The 25,105-nt window shown below is 50.4% G+C and overlaps 1 protein-coding gene across 1 annotated transcript in view; it reads left to right on the forward strand.

Moving 5' to 3' along the window:
• The window catches only part of STK10 (serine/threonine kinase 10), a 151,164-nt gene extending 130,261 nt beyond the window's left edge, over nucleotides 1–20,903 (forward strand). Inside the window, exons 14-19 of the mRNA XM_038010405.2 lie at nucleotides 1,134–1,263; nucleotides 5,769–5,893; nucleotides 7,284–7,472; nucleotides 8,938–9,063; nucleotides 10,577–10,690; nucleotides 19,529–20,903. Of these exons, the coding sequence (XP_037866333.2) occupies nucleotides 1,134–1,263; nucleotides 5,769–5,893; nucleotides 7,284–7,472; nucleotides 8,938–9,063; nucleotides 10,577–10,690; nucleotides 19,529–19,669 (825 nt within the window). The 3' untranslated portion in view covers nucleotides 19,670–20,903. The remainder of the gene's footprint in view (nucleotides 1–1,133; nucleotides 1,264–5,768; nucleotides 5,894–7,283; nucleotides 7,473–8,937; nucleotides 9,064–10,576; nucleotides 10,691–19,528) is intronic.
• The last annotated feature ends 4,202 nt before the right edge of the window (nucleotides 20,904–25,105 follow it).

Genomic DNA, 25,105 nt, shown 5'->3' on the forward strand with positions numbered 1-25,105 from the left:
TTTTAATTTTTTTTCTCTTTATTATGGAAAATTAAAAACATAGGAAGAGGGAGGCCAAGGTGGGCAGATCACTTGAGGCCAGGAATTCAAGACCAGCCTGGCCAACATGGTGAAACCCCATCTCTACTAAAAATACAAAAGTTAGCCGGGCGTGGTAGTGCGCACCTGTAGTCCCAGCTACTCAGGAAGCTGAGATGGGAGAATCACTTGAACCTGGGAGGCCAATGTTGCAGTGAGTCGAGATCATGCCATTGCACTCCAGCCTGGGTGACAGAGCGAGACTCTCTCTCTCTCAAAAAAAAAAAATAAATAAATAAATATAAGAAAGAAAAGAAAAGAAACATAGGCATAGGTATAATGGCATAATGAACTACCATATACCTATCACCTAATCTCAGTAATATCACCTCATGTCCACTCATTCACTCCCTGACCCCAAGGTATTATTTTTAATCAAATCCCAGACATTGTATTATTTTACCTGTCAAACATCAGAGAAATAACTACCATATCATAAACACACCTAGCAAATTCAACCATAATTGCTGAACAACATAATATTGTCAGTAGTCCAGTTTCCAATTGTTTCATGAATGTCATCCTTAAAAAAAAAAAAAAAAACATTGGCCAGGCACAGTGGCTCAGCCTGTAATCCCAGCACTTTGGGAGGCTGAGGCAGGCAGATCACGAGGTCAGGAGTTCGAGACCAGTCTGGCGAACATGGTGAAACCCCGTCTCTACTAAAAATACAAAAATTAGCCAGGTGTGGTGGTGCACGCCTGTAATCCCAGCTACTCAGGAGGCTGAGGCAGGAGAATCACTTGAACCTGGGAGGCGGAGATTGCAGTGAGCCGAGATGGTGCCACCGCACTCCAGCCCTGGTGATAGACCAAGACTCGGTCTCAAAAAAAAAAAAAAAAAAATTGTTCTTTGATCCAGGATCCAGATGAAGCCCACGTGTTGAAATTGGTTGATGTGTCTCTAAGTCTCTCTTAAATTTCCGCTCCACCAGTTTCTTTTCTGTTTCTGAATTTTCTTCTCTGATCACGCAGGCTTTTCTTCCATAATAGGAAGAGATATTGAGGTGCCCAAGCCAGCTCTGGATAAAGGCCTGTCCTCCTCTCTCCCCACAGGACCGGGACTTTGTAGCCAAGCAGAAGGAGGACCTGGAGCTGGCCATGAAGAGGCTCACCACCGACAACAGGCGGGAGATCTGTGGCAAGGAGCGCGAGTGCCTCATGAAGAAGCAGGAGCTGCTTCGAGGTGGGGGCGTGCGAGTGGCAGCGCTGTCTTGGCCCAGAGTCGCTGTGGACATCCCAGCCCTGGGAAGTGGGGTGGGCAAGAGAAACCTCTCAGTCCTTCTCCATCCCCACAACTAAACATCATCCTTCATGGTGAAACCTGGGGAAAACCCCCACTGAAGTAAGGAACGAGGCAAGGATACCTTGTCAAACAAGACTGTTTGACATTATTCCAGAAGTCAAGAGGAGAAAGGAACAGGCATAGAGTAGGTTAATCAGTGAGCTGGGTTTATGGGAGGTGGAGACAGCTTGGCAGGGACTGAGCAACCAGTCTGCCAGGCCACGTGCCAGTCCATTTTTCCACCTTTATCTCACCGAATCCTCACCTAACACTGTGGGGCAGGGCCTGGGTTATCCCCATTTCTGTAGATGAGGAAACAGGCCTGGAGAGTTACTATTCTTTGGCCAAGTATCTTAGTTCATTCAGCTGCTCTAACAAAATACCACTGACTGGGTGGCTTATCAACAACAGACGTTCGTTTCTCACACTTCTGGAGGCTGGGAAATCCGCAGTCAAGGTGCCAGCACATGTGTGGTCTGGGGCGGGCTTACTCTCTGCTTCATAGGTGGCACCTCCTCGCCGTCTCCTCACACGGCGCAGGGGGACCGGCTCTGGGGTCCCTGGCTCCTCGCCGTCTCCTCACACAGCAGAGGGGGATGGGCTCTGGGGTCCCTGGCTCCTCGCTGTCTCCTCACACAGCGGAGGGGACGGGCTCTGGGGTCCCTGGCTCCTCGCTGTCTCCTCACACAGCGGAGGGGACGGGCTCTGGGGTCCCTGGCTCCTCGCTGTCTCCTCACACAGCGGAGGGGACGGGCTCTGGGGTCCCTGGCTCCTCGCTGTCTCCTCACACGGCGGAGGGGACGGGCTCTGGGGTCCCTGGCTCCTCGCTGTCTCCTCACACGGCGGAGGGGACGGGCTCTGGGGTCCCTGGCTCCTCGCTGTCTCCTCACACGGCGGAGGGGACGGGCTCTGGGGTCCCTGGCTCCTCGCTGTCTCCTCACACGGCGGAGGGGACGGGCTCTGGGGTCCCTGGCTCCTCGCTGTCTCCTCACACGGCAGAGGGGACGGGCTCTGGGGTCCCTGACTCCCCGCTGTATCCTCACACAGCGGAGGGAGACTGGCTCTGGGGTCTCTGGCTCCCCGCTGTATCCTCACACAGCAGAGCGGAGGGAGACCGGCTCTGGGGTCTCTGGGTTTTTGGGGTTTTGTAGTGTTTTGTTTTTTTTGTTTTGTTTTGTTTTGTTTTGTTTTGTTTTGTTTTGAGACAGGGTCTTGCTCTGTGGCCAAGGCTGGAGTACAGTGGCACAGTCGTGGCTCACTGTGACCTCTGCCTCTGAGGCTCAAGCAGTCCTCCCACCTCAGCCTCCCAGGTAGCTGGGACTACAGGCATGTGCTACCATACTTGGCTAATTTTTGTGTTTTTTGTATAAATGAGGTCTTCTGTGTTGTCCAGGCTGGTCTCAAAGTCCTGGGCTCAAGTGATCTGCCTGCCTCGGCCTCCCAAAGTGCTGGGATTACAGGCATAAGCCAATGTGCCCGGCCTGGGGTCTCTTTTATTAATAAAAAGGCACTAATTCCATTCACGAGGGCTCCACCCTCATGACCTAATCACCTCCCAAAAGACCCCACCTCCTAATACCCTCACCTCAGAGGTTAAGATTTCAACATATACATTTGGAGGGGATGGAAACGTTCAGATCGTAGCACTGAGGTTGCACAGTTAATGGGTGATAGAGCTGGGCCTTGGATGACAATATCAGGAAGCTGGGCATTTCAGGGCTGATTGAGAAAAAAATAAATGACCACAAGATGGCAGTAGCATACAAGCAGCTTTGCTTGGGGGGCATTTTGACAGGTTTACACGCTGAGGGGGTCCCTTACAGAATGAGCCTTCTAGAGATGACAGTGCGGGCCACCATCCAGCAGGGGAAGAAGGCAAAGGAACTCTTGGGCAAGAAGGGGACCTGAGAGGGGGCTCACATGTCTAGATGATGTCGTCCAGTGTGGGGAGCTCAGATGGGGCGTCTCTAGGTCAGAAAACTGCAAAGGGCAGCGGTGACTTGGGGTCTTTCTGGAGCCTTTGGGTCTCTTTTCTGTATGGCTAGCAGGTGTTAGGTGCAGTTTCATGCGGTATGCAAAGTAGGCAGGCTCCAAATGGCTAAATATCTGCTTGGTTTGAACCTTTTTTTTTTTTTTTTTTTTTTTTTGGAGATGGAGTCTCACTGTGTCATCCAGGCTGGAGTGCAGTGGCACAATCTTGGCTCACTGCAACCTCCACCTCCCAGGTTCAAGCAGTTCTTCTGTCTCAGCCTCCTTCATAGCTGGGATGATTACAGGTTTGCGCCACCACATCCGGCTAAGTTTTTATATTTTTAGTAGAGATGGGGTTTCACCATGTTGGCCAGGCTGGTCTTGAACTCCTGACCTCAAGTAATCCACCCCCCTTGGCTTCCCAAAGTGCTGGGATTACAGGTGTGAGTCACCGTGCCATTCTCCTGCCTCAGCCTCCCGAGTAGCTGGGACTACAGGCACCCGCCACCATGCCCAGCTAACTTTTTTATGTATTTTTAGTAGAGACGGGGTTTCCCCATGTTAGCCAGGATGGTCTCGATCTCCTGACCTCGTGATCTGCCTGCCTCGGTGTCCCAAAGTGCTAGGATTACAGGTGTGAGCCACCATGCCTGGCCCTGTTTGAGCTTTTTTCTGTAGCTATATACATGGGTTTTGTTTTTGTTTTTGTTTTTTGAGACCAAGTCTCACTCTGTCACCCATGCTGGAGTGCAGTGGCACAATACTGGCTCACTGCAGCCTCTGCCTCCCCTGTTCAAGCGCTTCTCGTGCCTTAGGCTTCTGAGTAGCTGTGATTACAGGTGCACGCCACCACACCCAGCTAATTTTTGTATTTTTAGTAGAGACAGGGTTTCGCCATTTTGCCCAGGCTGGTCTCAAGTTCCTGGGCTCAAGCAATCTACCCACCTCAGCCTCCCAAAATGCTCGGTCTATAGGCGTGAGCCGCTGTGCCTGGCCGTACATACCTTATTTTAGAAGTAACAGAGGATGGGTGTACATTTGAGTTTGGTGCCTGTGGACTTTTGGCGGTCCGGGCCTGCTGTGAGGAAGTAAACAACATGAGGCCATATCCCAGGGCCATTTTTGGCTCGCTTATAAAACAGGCCGCCTCCAGGCCTTGGATGACCAGTGCAGTTAAGCCACATAAACCTCTTATTAATGGGTGTGGATCAGCAAAACGGGCTTCTTGAGTTTTCGATATTCTGAATAGAACACAGTTGTTTTGAGAAAAGCCCTCACTTCCTTTTCCTATCGCATGATATTGGTAAGAACCGCCCTATTTACGGAACTGTGGTTCTGATTTTGGGGTGGAGCCAGAATCACTATTCTGATATACCAAAAGCAGATACCATTTGGCACGGAACAGAAATGCAGTGAAATAAACAACATTCGCACTGAGCCAAGCATAGTCTCCTGTCTCGAAGGGCATGAGATTCTCCCTTTGACTCCAGGTCCGCACCCGGGTGCTGTGCACAAGGGTGGATTAATAGACCTCCAGTGATAAGATGCCAGATACCATTGTCTGCATAACACATGCATGGGACATACAGGGGACAAGAGGCTCTCACCCATTTTTCAAAGGAGGAAATAGTGACAAGAGGCCATTCTGTCTTCTTCGTGGGGTCTGCATCTGAGCCCTTCCCACGTGCGCATCAGGAAAGTAGAGTTGCAGTGTGGATTGCACTTCAAAGTGTCTCCCAAGGATGTCCCCTCCCTCCATAGTATAGCTGTGTCCATCTGGCGGAGATGGCAGCTGATGCCTGGAAAACCTCTCCATTCCTTTTTTTTTTTTTTGAGACGGAGTCTCACTCTGTCGCCCAGGCTGGAGTGCGGTGGCCGGATCTCGGCTCACTGCAAGCTCCGCCTCCCGGGTTCACGCCATTCTCCTGCCTCAGCCTCCCGAGTAGCTGGGACTATAGGCGCCCGCCACCTCGCCCGGCTAGGTTTTTTGTATTTTTTTTTAGTAGAGATGGGGTTTCACCGTGTTAGCCAGGATGGTCTCAATCTCCTGACCTCGTGATCCGCCCGTCTCTGCCTCACAAAGTGCTGGGATTACAGGCTTGAACCACCGCGCCCGGCCGCGAGAACCTCTCCATTCCTAATCCCACCAATGGAGCTGGGTTCCAGCCTGTATCTGCAGTTTCTCTGGCTCCTGACTTTGAGCACTTCCTGCTCTACCATGCTGCTGGGAGCTATCATTCCTTAGGTTTAAAGGAAGTTTCTAGGCCTCAGCTCAGGTCAGCCAACATGGTCTAATGAGGTAGCACATGTGGCGATTCCTGAGCCTAGCAGGTCGGTGACCTCCAGCATGAGGAGGCCAGGCAGAGGCGGGGCAGAGGGCCTGTCGGGTCTCTGGATGTCAGCACCTCACCAGGTGTGTGGCATGTCCTCCGCAGACCGGGAAGCGGCCCTGTGGGAGATGGAGGAGCACCAGCTGCAGGAGAGGCACCAGCTGGTGAAGCAGCAGCTCAAAGACCAGTACTTCCTCCAGCGGCACGAGCTGCTGCGCAAGCATGAGAAGGTGAGGCTGCCGGCGGCACAGGGCTCGGGTCTGCTGCCCGGCCAATCTGGGAGAGCCGTGAGGCTGGATGTGGTGGGGCACGTCTTGGGTGCACACTTTGGATGACAAGTGCCCCCAAGAGGACCCAGGGCTGGCTGCAGTGAGGCCCCAAGAGGTTCTCCCCCCTGCTTCAGCTCAAGGGACCAGGAATAGGGCAAACCATGCAGGGAAGCCGATGGCCTAAGCAGCTCCCTCGCTGACTCTGTTACTTGCTGTGTGTGTCTTTTTTTTTTTCTTCTTTTTTGAGATGGAGTCTTGCTCTGTTGCTCAGGCTGGAGTGCAGTGGCGCCATCTAAGCTCACTGCAACCTCCGCCTCTGGGGTTCAAGCGATTCTCCTGCCTCAGCTTCCCAAGTAGCTGGGATTACAGGTGCTTACCACCATGCCCGGCTAATTTTTGTATATTTTTTTTTAGTAGAGTTGTGCTTAACCTTGTTGGCCAGGCTGGTCTCAAACCCCTGACCTCAAGTGATCTGCCCGCCTCGGCCTCCCACAGTGCCGGGATTACAGGCGTGAGCCACCGCGCCCGCCCGGTGTGTCTTTGTTTTACTCTTTCTTCTCTTTTCCCTCTTCTTGTCCTCCCTTTCCATTTTCTCTTTGTTTCTCTCTTTCTTGTGCATTCCCTCAGAATACTTTTAGGTCTCCACTTAAACACCACCTCTGCCGGGAAGCCTTCCCTGAACTCCCCAGAGCTGGTGAGGGCCCCTGATCTGTGTGGCCAAAGCACCCTCTCCTGCAGGAATTGTCTGTCTCAGTTCAGCCTTCATAGTGGGACAGTGACAGACAAACCGAGGTCTGGATGCAGTGGATGCACAGCAACTGTGTATAATTCCAGTTTCTTATCTAAATGCAGTGATGGAAGTCAGTATAGGGCCATGGGAGTTCAGAATAAGGCTACCCAACCAGGTGAAGAAATCAGGGAAGGCTTCTTGGAGGAGGTGATACCTATGCTGAGCTTTGAAATACAAATAGGTGTTAGGGGAAGGAACAAATTCAAATGTATCAGGGTTTTTAAAAATATAAATTCACATCTGCCATCACTAATGAGAAACCATCCCCTTTTGTGTACATTTTGCTTTGAGATATTAGCTAATGATGGCATGCCATCATTGATGAGATGAAAAGGCATTTAGAAGGTAAGAATCCAAGATATTATTAACAAGAATTTTTAAAGTGAGAACAAAAAAAATGTTATTAGCGTAAAAGCAAAATAACAGAAGCCTTGCTCTGTTGAACATCGTGGGCCGTGTTGGTCCTGGGCCCCTAAGTGGAGTGTGGGGAGCTTTAGCCTGTGTCCACACTCCAAGTCCGGAGTGCAGCTGACCCCAGCCCCCCTGGATATTCCTCTCCAGGAGCGGGAGCAGATGCAGCGCTACAACCAACGCATGATAGAACAGCTGAAGGTGCGGCAGCAGCAGGAAAAGGCGCGGCTGCCCAAGATCCAGAGGAGTGAGGGCAAGACGCGCATGGCCATGTACAAGAAGAGCCTCCACATCAACGGCGGGGGCAGCGCAGCCGAGCAGCGCGAGAAGATCAAGCAGGTGGGGGCCGGGCCTGCGGGGTCTGCCAGGGTGCTGGGGTGCAGGCAGGGCCAGGTTTGGTGGGGCCTGGGCCTTACACGATTTTGGAGAATATGAAACAAGATGCAGGCTGGCTCACGTCTGTAAACCCAACACTTTGAGAGGCCGAGGTGAGTGGGTCACTTGAGCCCAGGTGTTTGAGACCAGCCCGGGCAACATAGCAAAACCCCATCTCTACAAATAATAATAATAATAAAATTAGCCAGGTGTGTTGGCTACTTGGAAGGCCGAGATGGGAGAATCGCTTGAGCCTGGGAGGCGGAGGTTGCAGTGAACCGAGATTGAGCCACTGCACTCCAGCCTGGGCAACAGAGCAAGACTGTGTCTCAAAATAAAAAGGCTGGGCGCGGTGACTCATGCCTGTAAACCCAGCACTTTGGGAGGCTGAGGCAGGGGGATCCCCTGAGTTCAGGAGTTCAAGACCTGTCTGGCCAACATGGTGAAACCCTGTCTCTACTAAATACAAAAACTAGCTGGACATGGTGGTACGTGCCTGTAATCGCAGCTACTCAGGAGGCTGAGGGAGGAGAACGGCTTGGAAGGCTGCAGTGAGCCGAGATTGCACCATTGCACTGCAGCCTGAGTGACAGAGCGAGACTCTATCTTAAAAAAAAAAAGAAGGCCGGGCGCGGTGGCTCAACCCTGTAATCCCAGCACTTTGGGAGGCCGAGACAGGTGGATCACGAGGTCAGGAGATCGAGACCATCCTGGCTAACACGGTGAAACCCCGTCTCTACTAAAAATACAAAAAACTAGCCGGGCAACATGGCGGGCGCCTGTAGTCCCAGCTACTTGGGAGGCTGAGGCAGGAGAATGGCGTAAACCTGGGAGGTGGAGCTTGCAGTGAGCCGAGATCCGGCCACTGCACTTCAGCCTGGGCGACAGAGCAAGACTCTGTCTCAAAAAAAAAAAAAAAAAAAAAAGAAAGAAAGATGCACCCTGACCTGCTCGCCGTAAGGTCTTGGGAGGGGGTGTGTGAGTCGCCAGGCGTGCCCTGGAAGCTTCGTCGGCCTCATGGTGAATTCACCTCTGTGTGTCGACAGAGGGAGCTTGGTGCTGTGTTGCTGATTCTCCTGCGCCCTTCCCTTCCGCACTCCCACGCTTTTATTTGGCCAGCTTCCCCACATCCTGTGTTGCCCTTGTGGCTCGGGCACGTGGGCCCTTGTGATTCCTGCCTGGTACACACACTTTCCTGGCATGTGTCAATTACAGTTTCGTGTCCCCACCAGCCTGGGGGCTCCTCGAGGGCAGGGGCTGGGTCTCAGCTCAGGGTGAGGACTTAGCACGGGCACAGGTGGTGCTGGGTACTGGGGCTGTGCACAGACCGGTCCCCCTGACGGGTCTCCCTGGGCCAGGGCTGAGGTGGGCTCCCTACCCAACCAGCCAGGCCCTGGCGCTCTGAGGCAGCCACCTCTCTCTGGTGCAGTTCTCCCAGCAGGAGGAGAAGAGGCAGAAGTCGGAGCGGCTGCAGCAGCAGCAGAAACACGAGAACCAGATGCGGGACATGCTGGCGCAGTGCGAGAGCAACATGAGCGAGCTGCAGCAGCTGCAGGTACCGCCCTGCCTGCCCCTGCCCCAGGCTGCCTCAGTTTCCCCAAGGCCATCAGCTCTCAGGGGGCCAGAAACTTCACAGCAGGGAACAGTCCTTGTCAGACAGGCCCGGGGTGGACAGGTTCCAGTCCTGCCATGCTGCTCTAGAGCTGTGTGAGGTTGGCCAAATCCCATGACCCTCCTCAGCCAAAGCTCTCACAGCCCTGAAATGGGTGTGGGGATGACCCTTCCTGCTGCACAGGATTGGGGCAAGGCCTTGTGAGTGAAGCGGCGGAGCTGGCAGTGGGCTGCTGCAGGGTTTCTGCGTCATCACTGTGTTTTGGGCAAAGGTGGTCGGGGTGTGGCCGAGCCCCTTGTGGGCTGCTTTTCCTGTGGTAATTCCTGACCTCTTCAAGCTTCCTGGCCCCTGGGTTTGCCCCACGCTTGAGGGTCCTGGCCCCAGGAGCTGGTACTTGAAGCCCCCTTGTGGGGACGGGGCCGATTCGAACCTCAGGAACTACTCAGGCTGTTGGACTCATCGGGCATTTTCTGGAGAGGCAGGGAGGTGTGGAGGAAACATTCCAGGTGTTGAGGCCTGCCCGGCAGGGCTCTGCTGATTGTCACTGTGTGACTTTTGACCAAGCCATTCACCTTCTGCATCTGTTTTCCTATCCCTGCCTCGGGTTTCTGTGAGCACTGGGAGAGCCCATATGAAGTGCCGAGCACAGCTCCTGGCAGGCCACAGGAACCCAGCGCTGCTGGGAGTATTACTTCTCACTCAGCCAAGTTCTCAACTCCCGGAAGCCTCTAGCATGAAACCCAAAATGAAAATCTCCCAAAGGATTCTACTTTCCCAACCCAGTAGGGTCGTGGTATCTGGATAAAGGCATTTCCCCCCTGCTTTATAAGCTCTTCATGACAAGACTGATTCCCTGCAAGAAATCAACAGGGACTTGTCACTGCTGCCTATGAGAGATTTACATTTTATAAAGCAGATAACTTACATCAGAGAAAGAACAGTGAGGTTGGAAGAGTCTCACCCATGTCAGTGACCCTCATTCTTTGCCACAGATTTCCCTGAGGAAATTATATGTGATACTTACAGAGTATCTTAGCTCAGGCTACCATAACAAAGTTCCATGATGCTTTAAAAAACAGAAACTTCTTTCTCACAGTTCTGGAGGCTGGAAGTCTGAGATCAGGGCACCAGCATGGTTGGGTTCTGGTGAGGGCTCCCTTCCTGGCTTGTGGACAGCTGCCTTCTTGCTGTATCCTCACAGAAAGTTGAAAATTTACCACACATCCCCACCACAGAGTTAATAAGAACTATTAACATATTCTGGACTATTCCTCCAGGCACTTCTTGGTGCGTGTGATTTACATATAGAGTTTGAATAAATGGGATTTATAGTCAAGAAGAAGAAATAATAAATGAACGATGCTGGTGCCCTCGTGGCCACAGCATGAGGTGTGTCTCAGTCTTCAGGGCCTGTGTCTTCTGATTTCTCACCTGTTCTGCCTGGAATTTGTTCCAGAATGAGAAGTGCCACCTCCTGGTAGAGCATGAAACCCAGAAGCTGAAGGCGCTGGATGAGAGCCATAATCAGAACCTGAAGGAATGGCGGGACAAGCTTCGGCCGCGCAAGAAGGTAACCTTGTCCGAGCTGGTGGGCTCGGTCTCGGGCTCTGCTCTGTGCCATGCACAGGCCTCTGGCCAGGACATCTTAGGTCTCCTTATTTTGGTGGACTCTTGCTTTGTGGCACCGTCAAATGGATCTCCAGCCTGAGAGAGAGGAACTTTCTAACCCTTCATGGCTAAACACGCTGCAGCTGCCAGCTCTGGAAGGGCAGCATCTTGCTTAGCTCCCTCTCGTGGACCACAGTACTCCTGCCATGTGGTGTCCACAGAGCACGCTGCAGTGAGTCAGGCCAGCCATGCTGCTGGGCCAGAGCCCAGCCTGTGGGGATTTTCTCTCAGAGGAAGTTATTCTCAGAAGTCAGAACCCAGCACCAGATAGACCACCTACCAGTTTAGTTTTCTGTTGCTGTGTGATGAACTGCCACACACTAAGCAGCTTAAACCAACACCCGTTCACTCCCTCCTAGTGATGGAGTTCAAGAGTCTGGGTGGGCTCACCTCTGTGCAGGGTCTCACCAGGCTGCAATCAACGTTGTCAGTGTGGCTGGGCTCTTAGCTGAAGTTTCTGGGGAAGAATCACTTCCAAACCCGTTCAGCTTTCGACAGAATCCAGTTGCTTGTGGCTGTGGGTCTGAGGTCCCTGTTTCCTTGCTGACCTCGGACAGGGGTTACTCGATTTTCTAGAGGCCACCGGCATTCCTTATCATGTGGCCTCTTCCACCTCCAAATAGCAAGCGTGCATTCAGACCTTCTTGTGCTTTGAATGTTTGAGTGTCTCTGATATCCCCTTCTGCCACCAGCAGGAGAAAACCCTTTTGTGCTCGTGTGATTAAATGCGGGTCACGGAATAGCCTCCCTGCTTGCAGGAATGATATCACATTCAGAGGATCCACCCACACTCAGAGGAGCGGGCAGAGTTACAGGAGAGTCACGGGGGTCATTTTTGAATTGTGCCTGCCATACTGTCACCTTCAAGACCCTTGCCCTCGCTCAGTCCCGCATCTTTCTTCACTGCCCTGTCACTCTCTCTCCTTCTCTGTGAAACCCTCTCACAATTCTTCCTCCGCCCACTGAGAAATTCCCTTCGCAGCCCACTGCAGCCTCTCCTGGCAAGGTCAGTAACAGCATCCTGGTGGCTGACTCCCATGGATATGACTTGCTGGACTTGACCTCCTGGTGGCAGTCAGTGCTACAGTCACTGTCTCCCTCGCCTGCCTTGTCCCCCTAGGCCCACGTTCTGCTGGGTTTCTTCTCTGTCACTGGCCCCTCTGCAACGTCCCTCCTGACCCATCTGTTGATTTCTTTTTTTTTTTTTTTTTTTTTTTTTGAGACGGAGTCTTGCTCTGTCGCCCAGGCTGGAGTGCAGTGGCCAGATCTCGGCTCACTGCAAGCTCCGCCTCCCGGGTTCACGCCATTCTCCTGCCTCAGCCTCCCGAGTAGCTGGGACTACAGGCACCGGCCACCTCGCCCGGCTAGTTTTTTGTAATATTTAGTAGAGATGGGGTTTCACCTTGTTAGCCAGGATGGTCTTGATCTCCTGACCTCGTGATCCACCCATCTCCGCCTCCCAAAGTGCTGGGATTACAGGCTTGAGCCACCGCGCCCGGCCCTGTTGATTTCTTTATTTTATTTTTTATTTTAGAGATAGAGTTTCACGCTGTCGCCCGAGGCTGGAGTGCAGTGGCGTGATCTCGGCTCACTGCAACCTCTGCCTCCTGGGTTCAAATGATTTTCCTGCCTCAGCCTCCTGAGTAGCTGTGATTACAGGCACATGCCACTGTGCCTGACTAGTTTTTCTGTTTTTAGTAGAGACAGGGTTTCACCATGTTGTCCAGGCTGGTCTTGAACTCCTGACCTCAAGTGATCCACCCGCCTTGGCCTCCCAAAGTGCTGGGATTACAGGCGCGGGAACTTGGCTGTCTGCAACCTCTGCCTCCTGGGTTAAAGTGATTCTCCTGCCTCAGCTTCCCGAGTAGCTGGGACTACAGGTGTGCACCACTGTGCCTGGCGGATATAATTTTTAAAAAATATTGTGTAATATATCAACTTTTGGAAGATCTGCATAACACAGTAAACCAATATTTTCTAAGTGACCAGTGCCTGATGTTACAGGATCATGGGTGGGGCCAAGTTACATCCAAGTGCAAGATAGAGCGGTGGATTTTTTTTTTTTTTTGAGATGGAGTGGCGCTGTCTCAGCTCACTGCAACCTCCACCTCCTAGGTTCCAGCGATTCTCCTGCCTCAGCCTTCCTGAGTAGCTGGGATTACAGGTGCCCGCCACCACTCCTAAAGTGCTGGGATTACAGGTGTGTGAGCCCAGGAGTTCAGCCTGGGCAACATGGTGAAACCTCATTTCTACAAAAAATACAAAAATTAGCTGGGCACAGTGGCACATGCCTCTAGTCCCAGATACTCTGGAACCTGAGATGGGAGAATCACTTGAGGCCAGGAAGTCAAGGCTGCAGTGAGCCATGATTGTACCACTGCACTCCGGCCTGGGTGACAGATTGAGACCCTGTCAAAAAGAAAAAAAAAAAAAAATGAGAAGCTGTCACGTTCAGGCTGGTGGATACATGTTTTCCAAAGTTCTCATTTTTGCTTGAATGCTCAAATTTTGTCATTGGCAATAAATATCTTTAGTTTGTTTCCCTTGAAGTGATCAGCTCAGTTTGTTCATTTTTAAGAGAGTATTTGCTAAATGCCCATATTTGTCAGTTATTTTTTTTTTTTTGAAATGGGGTCTTGCTATGTTGTCCAGGCTGGTTTCGACTGCCTGGGCTCAAGCAGTTCTCCTGTCCCAGCCTCCCAAGTAGCTGGAACTATAGACACATGCCACCATGCCCAGTTGTCAGTTGTTTTTTAATAAAAATGATATTCTGCAAAATAAAGTGGCTAGTTCAGCCCACAACTCAAGACCATTGCACAAGAACAAGATCAGGCACAAGAACAAGATCTCTAGGCAGCCATCATGCTTTCATGGGCAGCAGGCATGCCTTATGCATAGTTCTCATTTCCTCACACAGGACGTTAAAGGGCAGTGACCTTGAAGGTCAGGATTTAATAAAGTGAACCATTTGCGTTCAAGGTGATCTTAAGTGCAGTTGGCTTTATTGCTTTAATTGAAAAACTTTCTAAAACACTATGAGTGGGCCTGGCATGGTGGCTCACACCTGTAATCCCAGCACTTTGGGAGGCCAAGGAGGGTGGATCACCTGAGGTCAGGAGTTTGAGACCAGCCTGGCCAACATGACAAAACCCCGTCTGTACTAAAAATACAAAAATTAGCCAGGTGTGGTGGTGCATACCTGTAATCCCAGCTGCTCTGGAGGCTGAGGCAGGAGAATCACTTGAAACCGGCAGGCAGAAGTTGCAGCGAGCAAAGATCTCATCACCACTTCACTCCAGCCTGGGCGAAAGAGTGAAACTCCATCTCAAAAAAATAAAAATAAAAATAAACACTGTGAGTGCACGGTGGTGAAGAATACTCATTCAGTTTGGAGGGGCCATTGTCTGAATCCTCCAGAAGCTCCAGAAGTTTTACCCATCATTGCTTTTGTACCATTAGCCCGAATATCAAAACACTGAAAAAGCAAACTATGTCTCAGTAGGAAACTAGAGCTTGCTGCCCCTTCCCCAACCCCAGAAAGTGTTCTGGGGCCCCTAGGGGTTCATGGACCACACTTTGAGAACTACTGTTCTTGCCTTATCTCCTGTGAGTCTCATCCCCGACTTGTGCTCTGAACAGATTTTGGTACCCAAATAGATCTCCATACCATCTGCGCTTCCCTCGTTCTCTGCTGGGCTTTTGCCCAGCCTGTTCCCCTTGCCAGGAATTCTCTACCCACCAGCCTTTGCTTGGCCAACTTCTGTGTGTCTTCATTATTCAGGCCTTCCCCACGGAGGCTGTATGCTGTCTCTTCTGGGCTCCCCGTCCTTGCCCCTGTCATGGCACTTACCACGTCGGATTGCATTTGTGTGCCATCCTTAGCTTGATCATTCATTCATTTGTTCATTCATTTGTGTATTAATGCAACACGTATTTCTTGAGCGCCTGCTCAGTGCCCCACACTGTTTCAGACACTGCATTGAACAAAAGGGACAAGTCCCTGCCCTCAGGAAGAACCGACCTTCTAGTAAGGGGCCAGGAAGCAGGGAGGGAAACAGCACGGGGGGTGGTCACAAAGCGGGGCTGCTTCAGGCAGTGTGGCAGGAAAATGTCATCTAAGAAGAAGACATCTGAGCCCAGATCTGAAGGACCTGAGGGAGGGAGCCGTGCAGCTGTGGGGGGTTTCGGGGGGACATTCCCAGCACAGGGAAGAGCAGCTGCAAAGGCCTGGACGCCTTGCTTGTGAAACAAGGAGGCCCCTGTGCCAGAGAGTGGTGGTGATGGTGGGAGGCGACAGGAGGCAAAGTCAGAGGGGTGGGGGGACCTATGTAAAGCCTGGCTTTTACTCCGTGTGAGGTGGGAGCCACTGGAGGGTTCTGAGCAGAGGACGGGGGGGTCTGACTCGTGTTTTGAAAAGGATCCCACTGGCTTCCCTCAGGGCTCAAGAGTGGAGGAAGAGAGACCAGTAAGGAAACTATTGTGATAACCTTGGTGAGAAATGAGGGCAGCTTGGATTAGGATGGTATCAGAGGTGGGGGGAATTCGTCCATTTCCTCTCTAGCTGGCACTCTAAACGTTCTTGCCGGTCACCAGCTTTGGGATCTTGGGCAAGCCATTGTCCCCGCTCTGGACCTGTATGAGTCTGGATTCTCTAGAGAAACAGAACCAATATAGAGAGAGGGTGTGTGTGTGTGTGTGTGTGTGTGTGTGTGTGTGTGTGTGTGTGTGTGTGTGTAGGGAGAGGGAGAGGGAAATTGATTTAGTTATTTTAAGGAATTGGCTCACATGATTGTGGGGGCTGGTGAGTCTGAAATCTGCAGGACAGGTCAGCAGGCTGGAGACCCAGTTGTTGCTGTCTAGAGGAAGAATTCCTTCTCTCTTTTCTCTGAAGGCCTTCAACTGATTGAGTCCCACCCACATCATGAAGGGTAGTTTGCTTTACTCAGTTTACTGATTTAAATGCTAATCACATCACATCTAGAAAATACCTTCATAGTGACATCTAGTCTGGTGTTTGACTAAACAGGTAGGTAGATAACATGGCCTTGCCAAGTTGACACATAAAATTAACCATCACGGAAATTAGTCGGGCACAGTGGCACAAGCCTGTAATCCCAGCTACATGGGAGGCTGAGGCAGGAGAATTGCTTGAAGCCAGGAGGCAAGAGATTGCAGTGAGCCAAGATCGCATCACTGCACTCCAGCCTGGGTGACAGAGCAAGACTCCATCAAAAAACAAAACAAAACATGGGTCCTCATTGTGGTTGTTTGTACAGTGAAGCTATCGATACTGCAATGCTATGCCAGAAGTCGCCAGTACATAGTACAGACCAAGAACATACTCATCCCCCTAAACTCTGAAGAGAGAGCTGCCCAGGTTACTCTTAATCTCATGCCCACGGGTGCTGAAGTCCTGAGGTTCGTTCTGCCATCGTACATCAGTTCTGCTTACTGTAACTGTGGTCTGCACAGGAGGCAGCTACCCATCTCATCTGTGTAATGGCCTTGGGAGTCCTTGAATTGAGGCCTCCCTCGCTGTGCTAATGGAGCTTTCTGGCTGGAAGCTGGCCAGGGCCCAGACTTCCTGTTAGCAGGCCCACGCTCATCAGTTTCTGTAACCATGTTCTGCTGAGACTTTCAATACTTGACACTCAAATCAATAATGTTCCTGCTGACATAGGTTGGTTCTGCAATCAGGAAATATACGTTCACCTGGTTATCTTATCTGGGGATTCTATACCCTTGGCATATGCTGAGAGTTTGAAAATGAACGATCACGTTGCCTCTAGCTATTGCCTTATGTCTCAGATCGCTTCAGAGGGGCCTGGGCTCGGGGGAGGCACCACAAGTGTGCAGTTGGGAAGCTGGTGTTGGACTTTGCCCGTGGGGGCTACCTCTTTGCAGAATTCTTTGTAGAATTCTTCTGCCATTAGCTACTTGGGTTTCTGCTGGAACAGTGACCCGGAGGTGATGATTTTCATTCAAGAATAAATGGTCTTCTACATTCTTGCATTACAGTCAGCAGCCTGTGAACCCCCTGCCTTGTATGGAGGCGGGGAGATGATTGTACATTGTGGAGTATTTTTAGAAAAAATCAGATGTATTTCAAGTAAGTACGGAATATCTGATAGAGTCAATAAAGTGTTGCTTGGGTCAGTGTTAACACAGAATGTGGCCCAAACGAGTCAAATCTTCCCTCCTGAACTCTGGCTTTTTGGGCTGTAAAATGTAGATATTTATTTCCTTAAAGTAGATGTTAGCAAACTACTGCCAATGTCCTAATCTGGCCCACCACCTGTATTTGTAAATAAAGTTTTATTGGAACACAGCCATGCTCGTTCATTTACAGATTGTGGCTGATTTTGTACTATAGTGGCAGTTGAGTAGTCACAATAGAGACCAAATGTGTCATGCAATGCCAAGAATGTTTACTATCTGTCACATAACAGAAAAAAGATGGCTGACTCTAGCCTTAGAAGGTTGTATTGAGAAATATATGTTGGGGGGTAGAACAGAGTAATGCTTAAACAGCCCAGGCTTTGGAGTCACACAGGTGGGATGAAGTCCTAACTCCTCCATTACTAGTTGTGAGACCTTGGGCAAGTTACTAAACCATTCTGTGCTCAAAAAGTAGCAGCTATTATTATTAAATTTTTGGTATTCCTAGAGCAAAAGTCCCAAACTGATAGCCTGTGTGCTGGAATTGGCTTACAGGCATGGTATGTTTGGCCAACCAACATAGTGATGTAAAAAAAAAATTTTTTTTGAGACAGAGTCTTGCTCTGTCACCCAGGCTGGAGTGCAGTGGTGCGATCTCGTCTCACTGCAACTTCCACCTCCCCTGAAGTGATTCTCTTGCCTCAGCCTCCCAAGTAGCTGGGATTACAGGCACACACCACCAGGCCTGGCTAGCTTTTGTGTTTTTAGTAGAGATGGAGTTTGCCATGTTGGCCAGGCTGGTCTTGAACTCCTGACCTCAGGTGATCCGCCTGCCTTGGCCTCCCAAAGTGCTGGGATTACAGGCGTGAGCCACCATGCCTGGCCTATAAATTTTTTAAAAGATGCCCACTTTTAAGTATATAAGGAGATTTTACATTAAAATATTGATTTCCAGTTTCTTTAGAAAATCCTAGGCCAGGCATGGTGGCTCACGCCTGTAATCCCAGCACTTTGGGAGGCCGAGGCAGATGGATCACGAGATCAGGAGATCGAGATCACCCTGGCTAACATGGCAAAATCCCTTCTCTGCTAAAAATACAAAAAAATTAGCAGGGCATGGTGGCAGGCGCTTGTAGTCCCAGCTATTCGGGAGGCTGAGGCAGGAGAATGGCGTGAACCCGGGAGGCGGAGCTTGCAGTGAGCCGAGATTGCACCACTGCACTCCAGCCTGGGCGGCAGAGCGAGACTCCATCTCAAAAAAAAAAAAAAAAAGAAAAAAAGAAAATCCTGGAGCTCTGGCAACGTCGTCTGACCACCAAGCCCATGTTCTTTCCACTGCGGTTGGCGTCCTCTTACTTGAATGCTTATTATTGGAGAGCCCTTAAGAAATCGCTCAGGTCCAGGCATGGTGGCTGACGCCTGTAATCCCAGCACTTTGGGAGGCCGAGGTGGGTGGATTGCCTGAGGTCAGGAGTTTGAGACCAGCCTGACCAACATGGTGAAACCCCATCTCTACTAAAATTACAAAAATTAGCCAGGTGTGGTGACACACGCCTGTAATCCCGGCTACTCGGGAGGCTGAGGCAGGAGAATCGCTGGAACATGGGAGGCGGAGGTTGCAGTGAGCCGAGATCGCGCCACTGTACTCCAGCCTGGGCAACAGAATGAGACTCCGTCTCAAAAAAAAGAACAGAAATTTTTCTGTGCTGGGCACGGTGGCTCATGCCTGTAATCTGTTGTGTGGGAGGCCAAGGTGGGCAGATCACCTGAAGTCAGGAGTTCAAGACCAGCCTGGCCAACATGGTGAAACCCCTTCTCTACTAAAAATGCAAACATTAGCCAGTCATGGTGGCGGGTGCCTATAATCCCAGCTACTGGGGAGGCTGAGGCAGGAGAATCACTTGAACCTGTGAGGCTGAATTTGCAGTGAGCCACTGCACTCCATCCTGGGTGACAGAGCTTAACTCTATTTTAAAAAAAAGAAAAGAAAAATATTTCTAGTAGGATCCAATGTACCTAGATAAGCTTGTGCTCAAGGGAACCTCCCGCAGTGCTTTTCAACTGGAGTTCTCCTCTGAGTTACCTGAAGACTTTGTACAGTGCAGAAGCCCTGGGTCCCACCACAAATCTTCAAAATCAGAACCTCTGGGTTTAGGCAAAAGCAAATGTATATTTAAAAAAAACAAAACAAAAAAAGAAAAGCAAAACTCTGACATCTCTGCTTCCTTTGCTGCTAAATCTCTCTCCCCCTTCTCTCTCGGGTTTTTCTCCAGTCATCTGGCTGTTTTCCTGACAGGAGATTTGCATCTGCTTTTTTCCTCCCTGCCCCATCTAGATTGGCATTTCCCCCAACTGTACCCTTCGGTCCACAGGGAGCTTCTGAGTGGCAGTGGCAGGAGGTGGTACTTACCTCCTGAGGGAGGACCTCTAGGGTAGGAAAGAGGGAAGACCTAGTTTCTCAAGCAGTGAGGCCTGGAAGGGAACATTCCAGAGAAGGCCACGTCAGTGGGGGTCCTGTGAGTGGGGGACCCTTGTGTGGCCTGCAGGTCTGACCAAGCGCCATCCGTCCTCTCTTCCCTAGGCTCTGGAAGAGGATCTGAACCAGAAGAAGCGGGAGCAGGAGATGTTCTTCAAGCTGAGCGAGGAGGCGGAGTGCCCAAACCCCACCACCCCAAGCAAGGCCGCCAAGTTCTTCCCCTACAATTCTGCGGATGCTTCTTAACAACCGCCGGGGGCTGTGGCTGGCAACTTGGTGGGCCCCAGGGCCGCCTTCTTCATTCTCTGTGAACATGTAACTCAGGACCTCTTTTCCCTCTTGCGTCTGTGCCAGCTCAAATCCAGCCCCTCGCCCTGTGCCACCCCAGCTGTGCCCGATAGACCCGCCCCAGTGTTCCTCACTTCTCGCTGGCCTGTGGAGGGTGAGGTGTAATTAGTGTAGGTTCTCCTTGAGCCCCAGATCCCTTCAAGCTGGAAGGGATGGGGCTGCTGGTGGGGTCAGGGTCCAGGAGGAATGGGTGTCCGTGGCCTTGAGACCTCTCCTGTTTGCCAAAATACCAGTTTTGCTCTGTGTGGGAACAAAGCACTGCTGATGAAGTCTCCATGGCTCATCCGGGCTGGAATTCTCTGCAGCCATTCCCTGCAGAGTCACTGAATCAAGTCCCTGGTAGCCATTTCTGTTCCCAGTGGAGCCTGGCCTGCAGCTGGCTGCTCAGGAGATGGCCTCATTCTTCCTGTTCTCCCAGTTTGCTTTCCACTTAAGACAAGGCCATGTCTATGTGGGGGGCGGGGACCGGGGAGAGGGACGCCGAAATGTTTCTTCTGCTTCTCCAGTGTTTCATGCCATCTCGTGTCCCCCTTCCTGCACATGTGTGTGAACGTACACACATGCATATATACACACAGGACTTGGTCTGCTGGCCTGGCCTCTTCTGCCCAGGTGGGTTGGAACACGTTTGCTGCCTGAGCCTGTGCCACTGAGCATGTTAGGTGGAGCAGTTGGTGTGGCGCATGCGGGGTTTTGGCACCGGAGGCACGGAGAAGCACAGGCTGTACTGCCAGGCTGCGATTCATGCTGGCCCCCGCACAGGCTCCTGTGTTCAGGGACTAATTCCTCAGCGCACAAGGCTTCCACAACCCAGTCTCTCCATAGCACTCTTGCCCACCCTGTCTGCAGGTGAAACAGGAGGGCTGTTGCCCTCTGCTCCGTCCCCCCGACTGTGTTCAGGAGTCCCACCTTGCATTTCAGACCTGGACTGGCAGTTTCTTGGACTTCTCTTCAGGAAGAAAAAGCGTCAGGGGGAAATGGAATGCCCCCTGCCCCAGGAACATGGCGGAAGCACAGGTTCTGTACCTCAGATGGACCCCTGGGACTTCAGGTTCTCAGTTGGCTTCCCCCAGATTCTGATCCTATGGCTACAGAGTGTATATAACGAAATAAAAGCACATGTTTGAACTAGTATGCGGCCTTACTTACAAAGAAAACCTTTTTTCACCCTGATTTCTAATTGTTTCATTGAAACGGCTGTAAAATGTATGATTTCTCCAGGAAGATATCTGCTTTTTAAAAAAAAAACAACAACACAAAACTGGTAATGATTTGGAGTAATCATATGGGCATATTGAACCTGGGTAGTGTTTTGCTGGTGAGACTCCCTGGGAGGACATTTTCCGCCTTCGCTCCTACAGGTTTAAGATTCTTTTTAAGCCAGACATGGTGGCTAACCTGAGGTCAGGAGTTCGAGACTAGCCTGGCCAACATGGCGAAACCCTGTCTCTGCTAAAAATACAAAATTATTTTTGTATTTTTAGCCAGGCGTGGTGGTGCATGCCTGTAATCCCAGCTACTCGGGAGGCTGAGATAGGAGAATCACTTGAACCCAGGAGGCAGAGGTTGCAGTGAGCCAAGATCATGCCACTGCACTCCAGCCTGGGTGACAGAGTGAGACTGTCTCAAAAAAAAAAAAAAAAATTATTTCAGACAGGGTCTCTCATATTGTGCCCAAGTTGATCTCAAACTCGTGGCTCAACTGATTCCCCCGCTTCAACCTCAAGAGTAGCTGGGATGACAGGCATGTGCCTCTGCGCCCAGCTAGGTTAAGGTTCCGTATACTCTGTCTTTCTAAAGCAATTCCCTGGAAATTTTCTCAACATTGGTTATAACTAGATGCTTGGGAAGGGAGGGGCAGCCCTTCAACAGGAAAAGGGGACTGCCCAAATCTTAACTGTGCAGTAACGATGCTCTTGGAACTAGCAATGGTTCTCAGGTGAGTGAGCATTTTACTTGCCTACTGCAGAATTTGACCCAGATAGGACATTTTTCAGGTCTCTCACGAATGAGACAAGCAAAACAATTGTCTCCTTTTCGTCTCTTTGGTGCACAGGTGCTGGGGAAACATGAACTAGCAGCAGTGTAACTGCAGAACATAGACCTAGTTCTACCAGACCAGGCCGGCATTGGAAACCGTCAGACAGGGCTGCTTTGGGCTTTGCTTGCAGTGTTTCTGTTTGTAGCCTGGCGTGTGAGAAAGTGTTAGGTGAAATGCCAGTTTCATGGTTCAGGTGAAAGTCTGTGATCATTCCTCTTGTGGCTTGTCCTTCGCATCACCTTTGCCCTTCAAGGAGTTGCTGCGTCCCTGCTCAGTGCCGCCTGAGCCCTCAGAGCGCCCCTGTGCTTTTCTGGATGGGGACTGGTGGGGTCACCTAGCCTCACAATGGAGCCACCGTGCCATGTCCATCTCCGAGAGGCCCACGCAGTATTCCTCATGCCCTGTGTCAGTGTTTTCTGTATAAGGGACAGACAGAACTGGTTTTTTTTTTCTCTGTCTGGTTTTAGAGTAAATGTAACTAACTTATATTTTCCCTTTATGAAAGATGAAATTATTTTTATGTAGTTTCCAGACTTTATACAAAATTTTTATAAAACGTTCTCTGGAAAGTTCACTACAAGAATGTAAATATGCTTCTAATAAAGTAACAAGGTTATTTGCCGTTCGGGTTGTTCTTTTGGATTGGGGTGGAAAGCGGGGCACACTTAGCCATATTCACCCGGCAAGAAAGGGCTTATCTTCCAAGTACACAGGGGCCTCCCAGGTCAACGGCAGCTCAGACTTCGGGTTTCTCTTTGGAAAGACATTATGCTTGGCTGAGGGAGAGTGTGTCATGGGGCATGTTCTCTACAGACATTTAATATCATTCTTATTTAACAACAAACATTGACCCCAAAAAGTTTTCATCTGTTAATGTACTGAATCCTTTCAACAATTGGAGGAAGACACCATCATTCCCATTTTATGTATTTATTACTTTTTTACAGACAGGGTCTCCCTGTCGCCCAGGCTGGAGTGCAGTGGCATGATCATGGTTCACTGTAACCTCAAACTCTTGGGCTCAGACGCTCCTCCCACCTTAGCCTCCTGAGTAGCTAGGATTACAGGCATGAGCCACGGTGCCTGGCAAAGTTTTTGTGGAGACAGGCGACAGGGCAGGGGAGATCACTATGTTGCCCAGGCTGGTCTGAAACTCCCGGCCTCAAGCAATCCTCCTGCTTCAGCCTCCCAAACAGCTGGAATTACAGGTGTGAGCCACCATACACCACACCAGGCTCATTCTCATTTTACAGATGAGGAAACAGGCACTAGGCAAAGGGAAGGGTCAAGCCAGTTCTCAAAACCCTGGCAAGTGATGCCTATGGGATTCAAACTTGGACCTTCTGCCAGAGGTGCTTCTGGCAGACCTCCTGTGTCTCACTCAACTGCCACTTGAACTAATCAAGGGTCGTACAGACACCTAGCCACTAGCCATCCCTGCTGTATTTAATCTGTCTGCCACGCCTCTGAAACAATTCAGGCTTTCTTAACTTTGGGTCCATAGACTCTCCCCACAACGGATCCATATGTAGAATTCAGGGTGTCTTGGTATTTGGATGGCAAAAGATTTGGTCTTTAGTTTTACTATCCTCTAACTGAAATTAAGCATTTCCTTTCATTATGGATGTAGCCAACAAACTCTAGTAGTAGTAGCAGTAGCTGTGACTGTCACCAATAGAAATCCCAGATATTTCATACCACCTTGCAGCTGTTGTAGAGATCTCAAAATATTTTTATCACTTTGAAATTACAGTAGTTATTAGACCTGTTGCTAGATCTTATTTAATGTGCATATGTGTATACACATCCATACATCACATTACATGAGCATATATATCACATACATAGTATATACAGGTTTTCCAGTATTTTGTTACCTGTGTTCCATATGATTGGTTTCATTTGTAATCTATGTGCTTTATATTGCACACTTGAAAATATCATTCTGAGCAGCCACCAGGCGCAGTGACTCAAGCCTGTAATCCTAGCACTTTGGGAGGCCGAGTCCGGCAGATCACTTGAGGTCAGGAGTTTGAGACCAGCCTGGCTGACATGGTGAAACCCCGTCTCTACTAAAAATACAAAAATTTGCCAGGCATGGTGGCGCACCTGTATTCCCAGCTACTTGGGAGGCTGAGGCATAAGAATCGCTTGAACCCGGGAGGCCGGGGGTTGCAGTGAGCCAAGATAGTGCCACTGCACTCAAGCTTGGGCGACAGAGCAAGACTCGTCTCAAAACATATATGTTATTCTGAGAAGAGATTAATATTCTTTGTGGAATGCCAAAGGAGTCCATGGCACAAAAAATGATTTAGAACCCCTGTCTCTCCAGCCTTGAGTTGTCTCTGTCCTAGAAACCTTCTGACCAGCAGGGGGCAGGCCGCAGCCACAAGGTCAGTGCGGAGTTCACATTGATTACTGTCTGGGGGATGCAAAGAAATAAGCAGCCGGCCTGCCTGCCATTAAGGGCTAGAAAAATGACTGGGGTTCTTGTGAAAAATAATTCATGAAACTGACAAAACAACAGTGCATTGGGGGTTCATGGGACTTGGGAAATGAGATCATTCCACATTCATTGACACCTCTTAAGCACCATGTGCTAGAGATGCCAAGATCAGTAAGACAATGACACTGTCTCCTTGTCTTTGTGGGGAAACAGACCTGGAAAAGCAGAGTGTAAGTTCAGACTGACGTTGCCTGGGAGAATCAGGGAAGACTTCCCAGAGAAGGTGACTCTGAGTCTTGGAAGACAAACTAGTAGGTGCCAGAACACGTGCATTCTGGGCCTGGGATATTGTTTAGGGTAAATGCTTTATGGGTCATGAGGCTGAAGAGATAGACGGGTCCAGACTAACATGCCGGGCTAAAACACCTCTATCTATCCCAAGGGCAGTCAGAAGAAGGCAAGTTCACTGAGGGGAAGGACAGTTGAAATCATGGCCTTATCAATTCAAGAGACAAGCTGAAAAGGACTGAGATTATGTTGAAAGAGTTTTTTGGCCCACAGAGGTTGGAGGCTTTCAGAAGGAAAGGGAAGACGACAGGCTCCATGAGGGCAGGAAGTAAGATTTTATTTTTTTAGATGGAATCAAGCTCTGTTGCTCAGGCTGGAGTGCAGTAGCATGATCTTGGCTCACTACAACCTCCACCTCTCGGGTTCAAGCGATTCTCCTGCCTCAGCCTCCTGAGTAGCTGGGATTACAGGTATACGCCACCATGCCCGACTAATTTTTGTATTTTTAGTAGATACAGGGTTTCACCATGTTGGTCAGGCTGGTCTCGAACTCCTGACC

This window comes from Chlorocebus sabaeus, chromosome 23 (genome assembly GCF_047675955.1).
Source record: "Chlorocebus sabaeus isolate Y175 chromosome 23, mChlSab1.0.hap1, whole genome shotgun sequence".
Classification (NCBI taxonomy): Eukaryota; Metazoa; Chordata; class Mammalia; order Primates; family Cercopithecidae; genus Chlorocebus; species Chlorocebus sabaeus.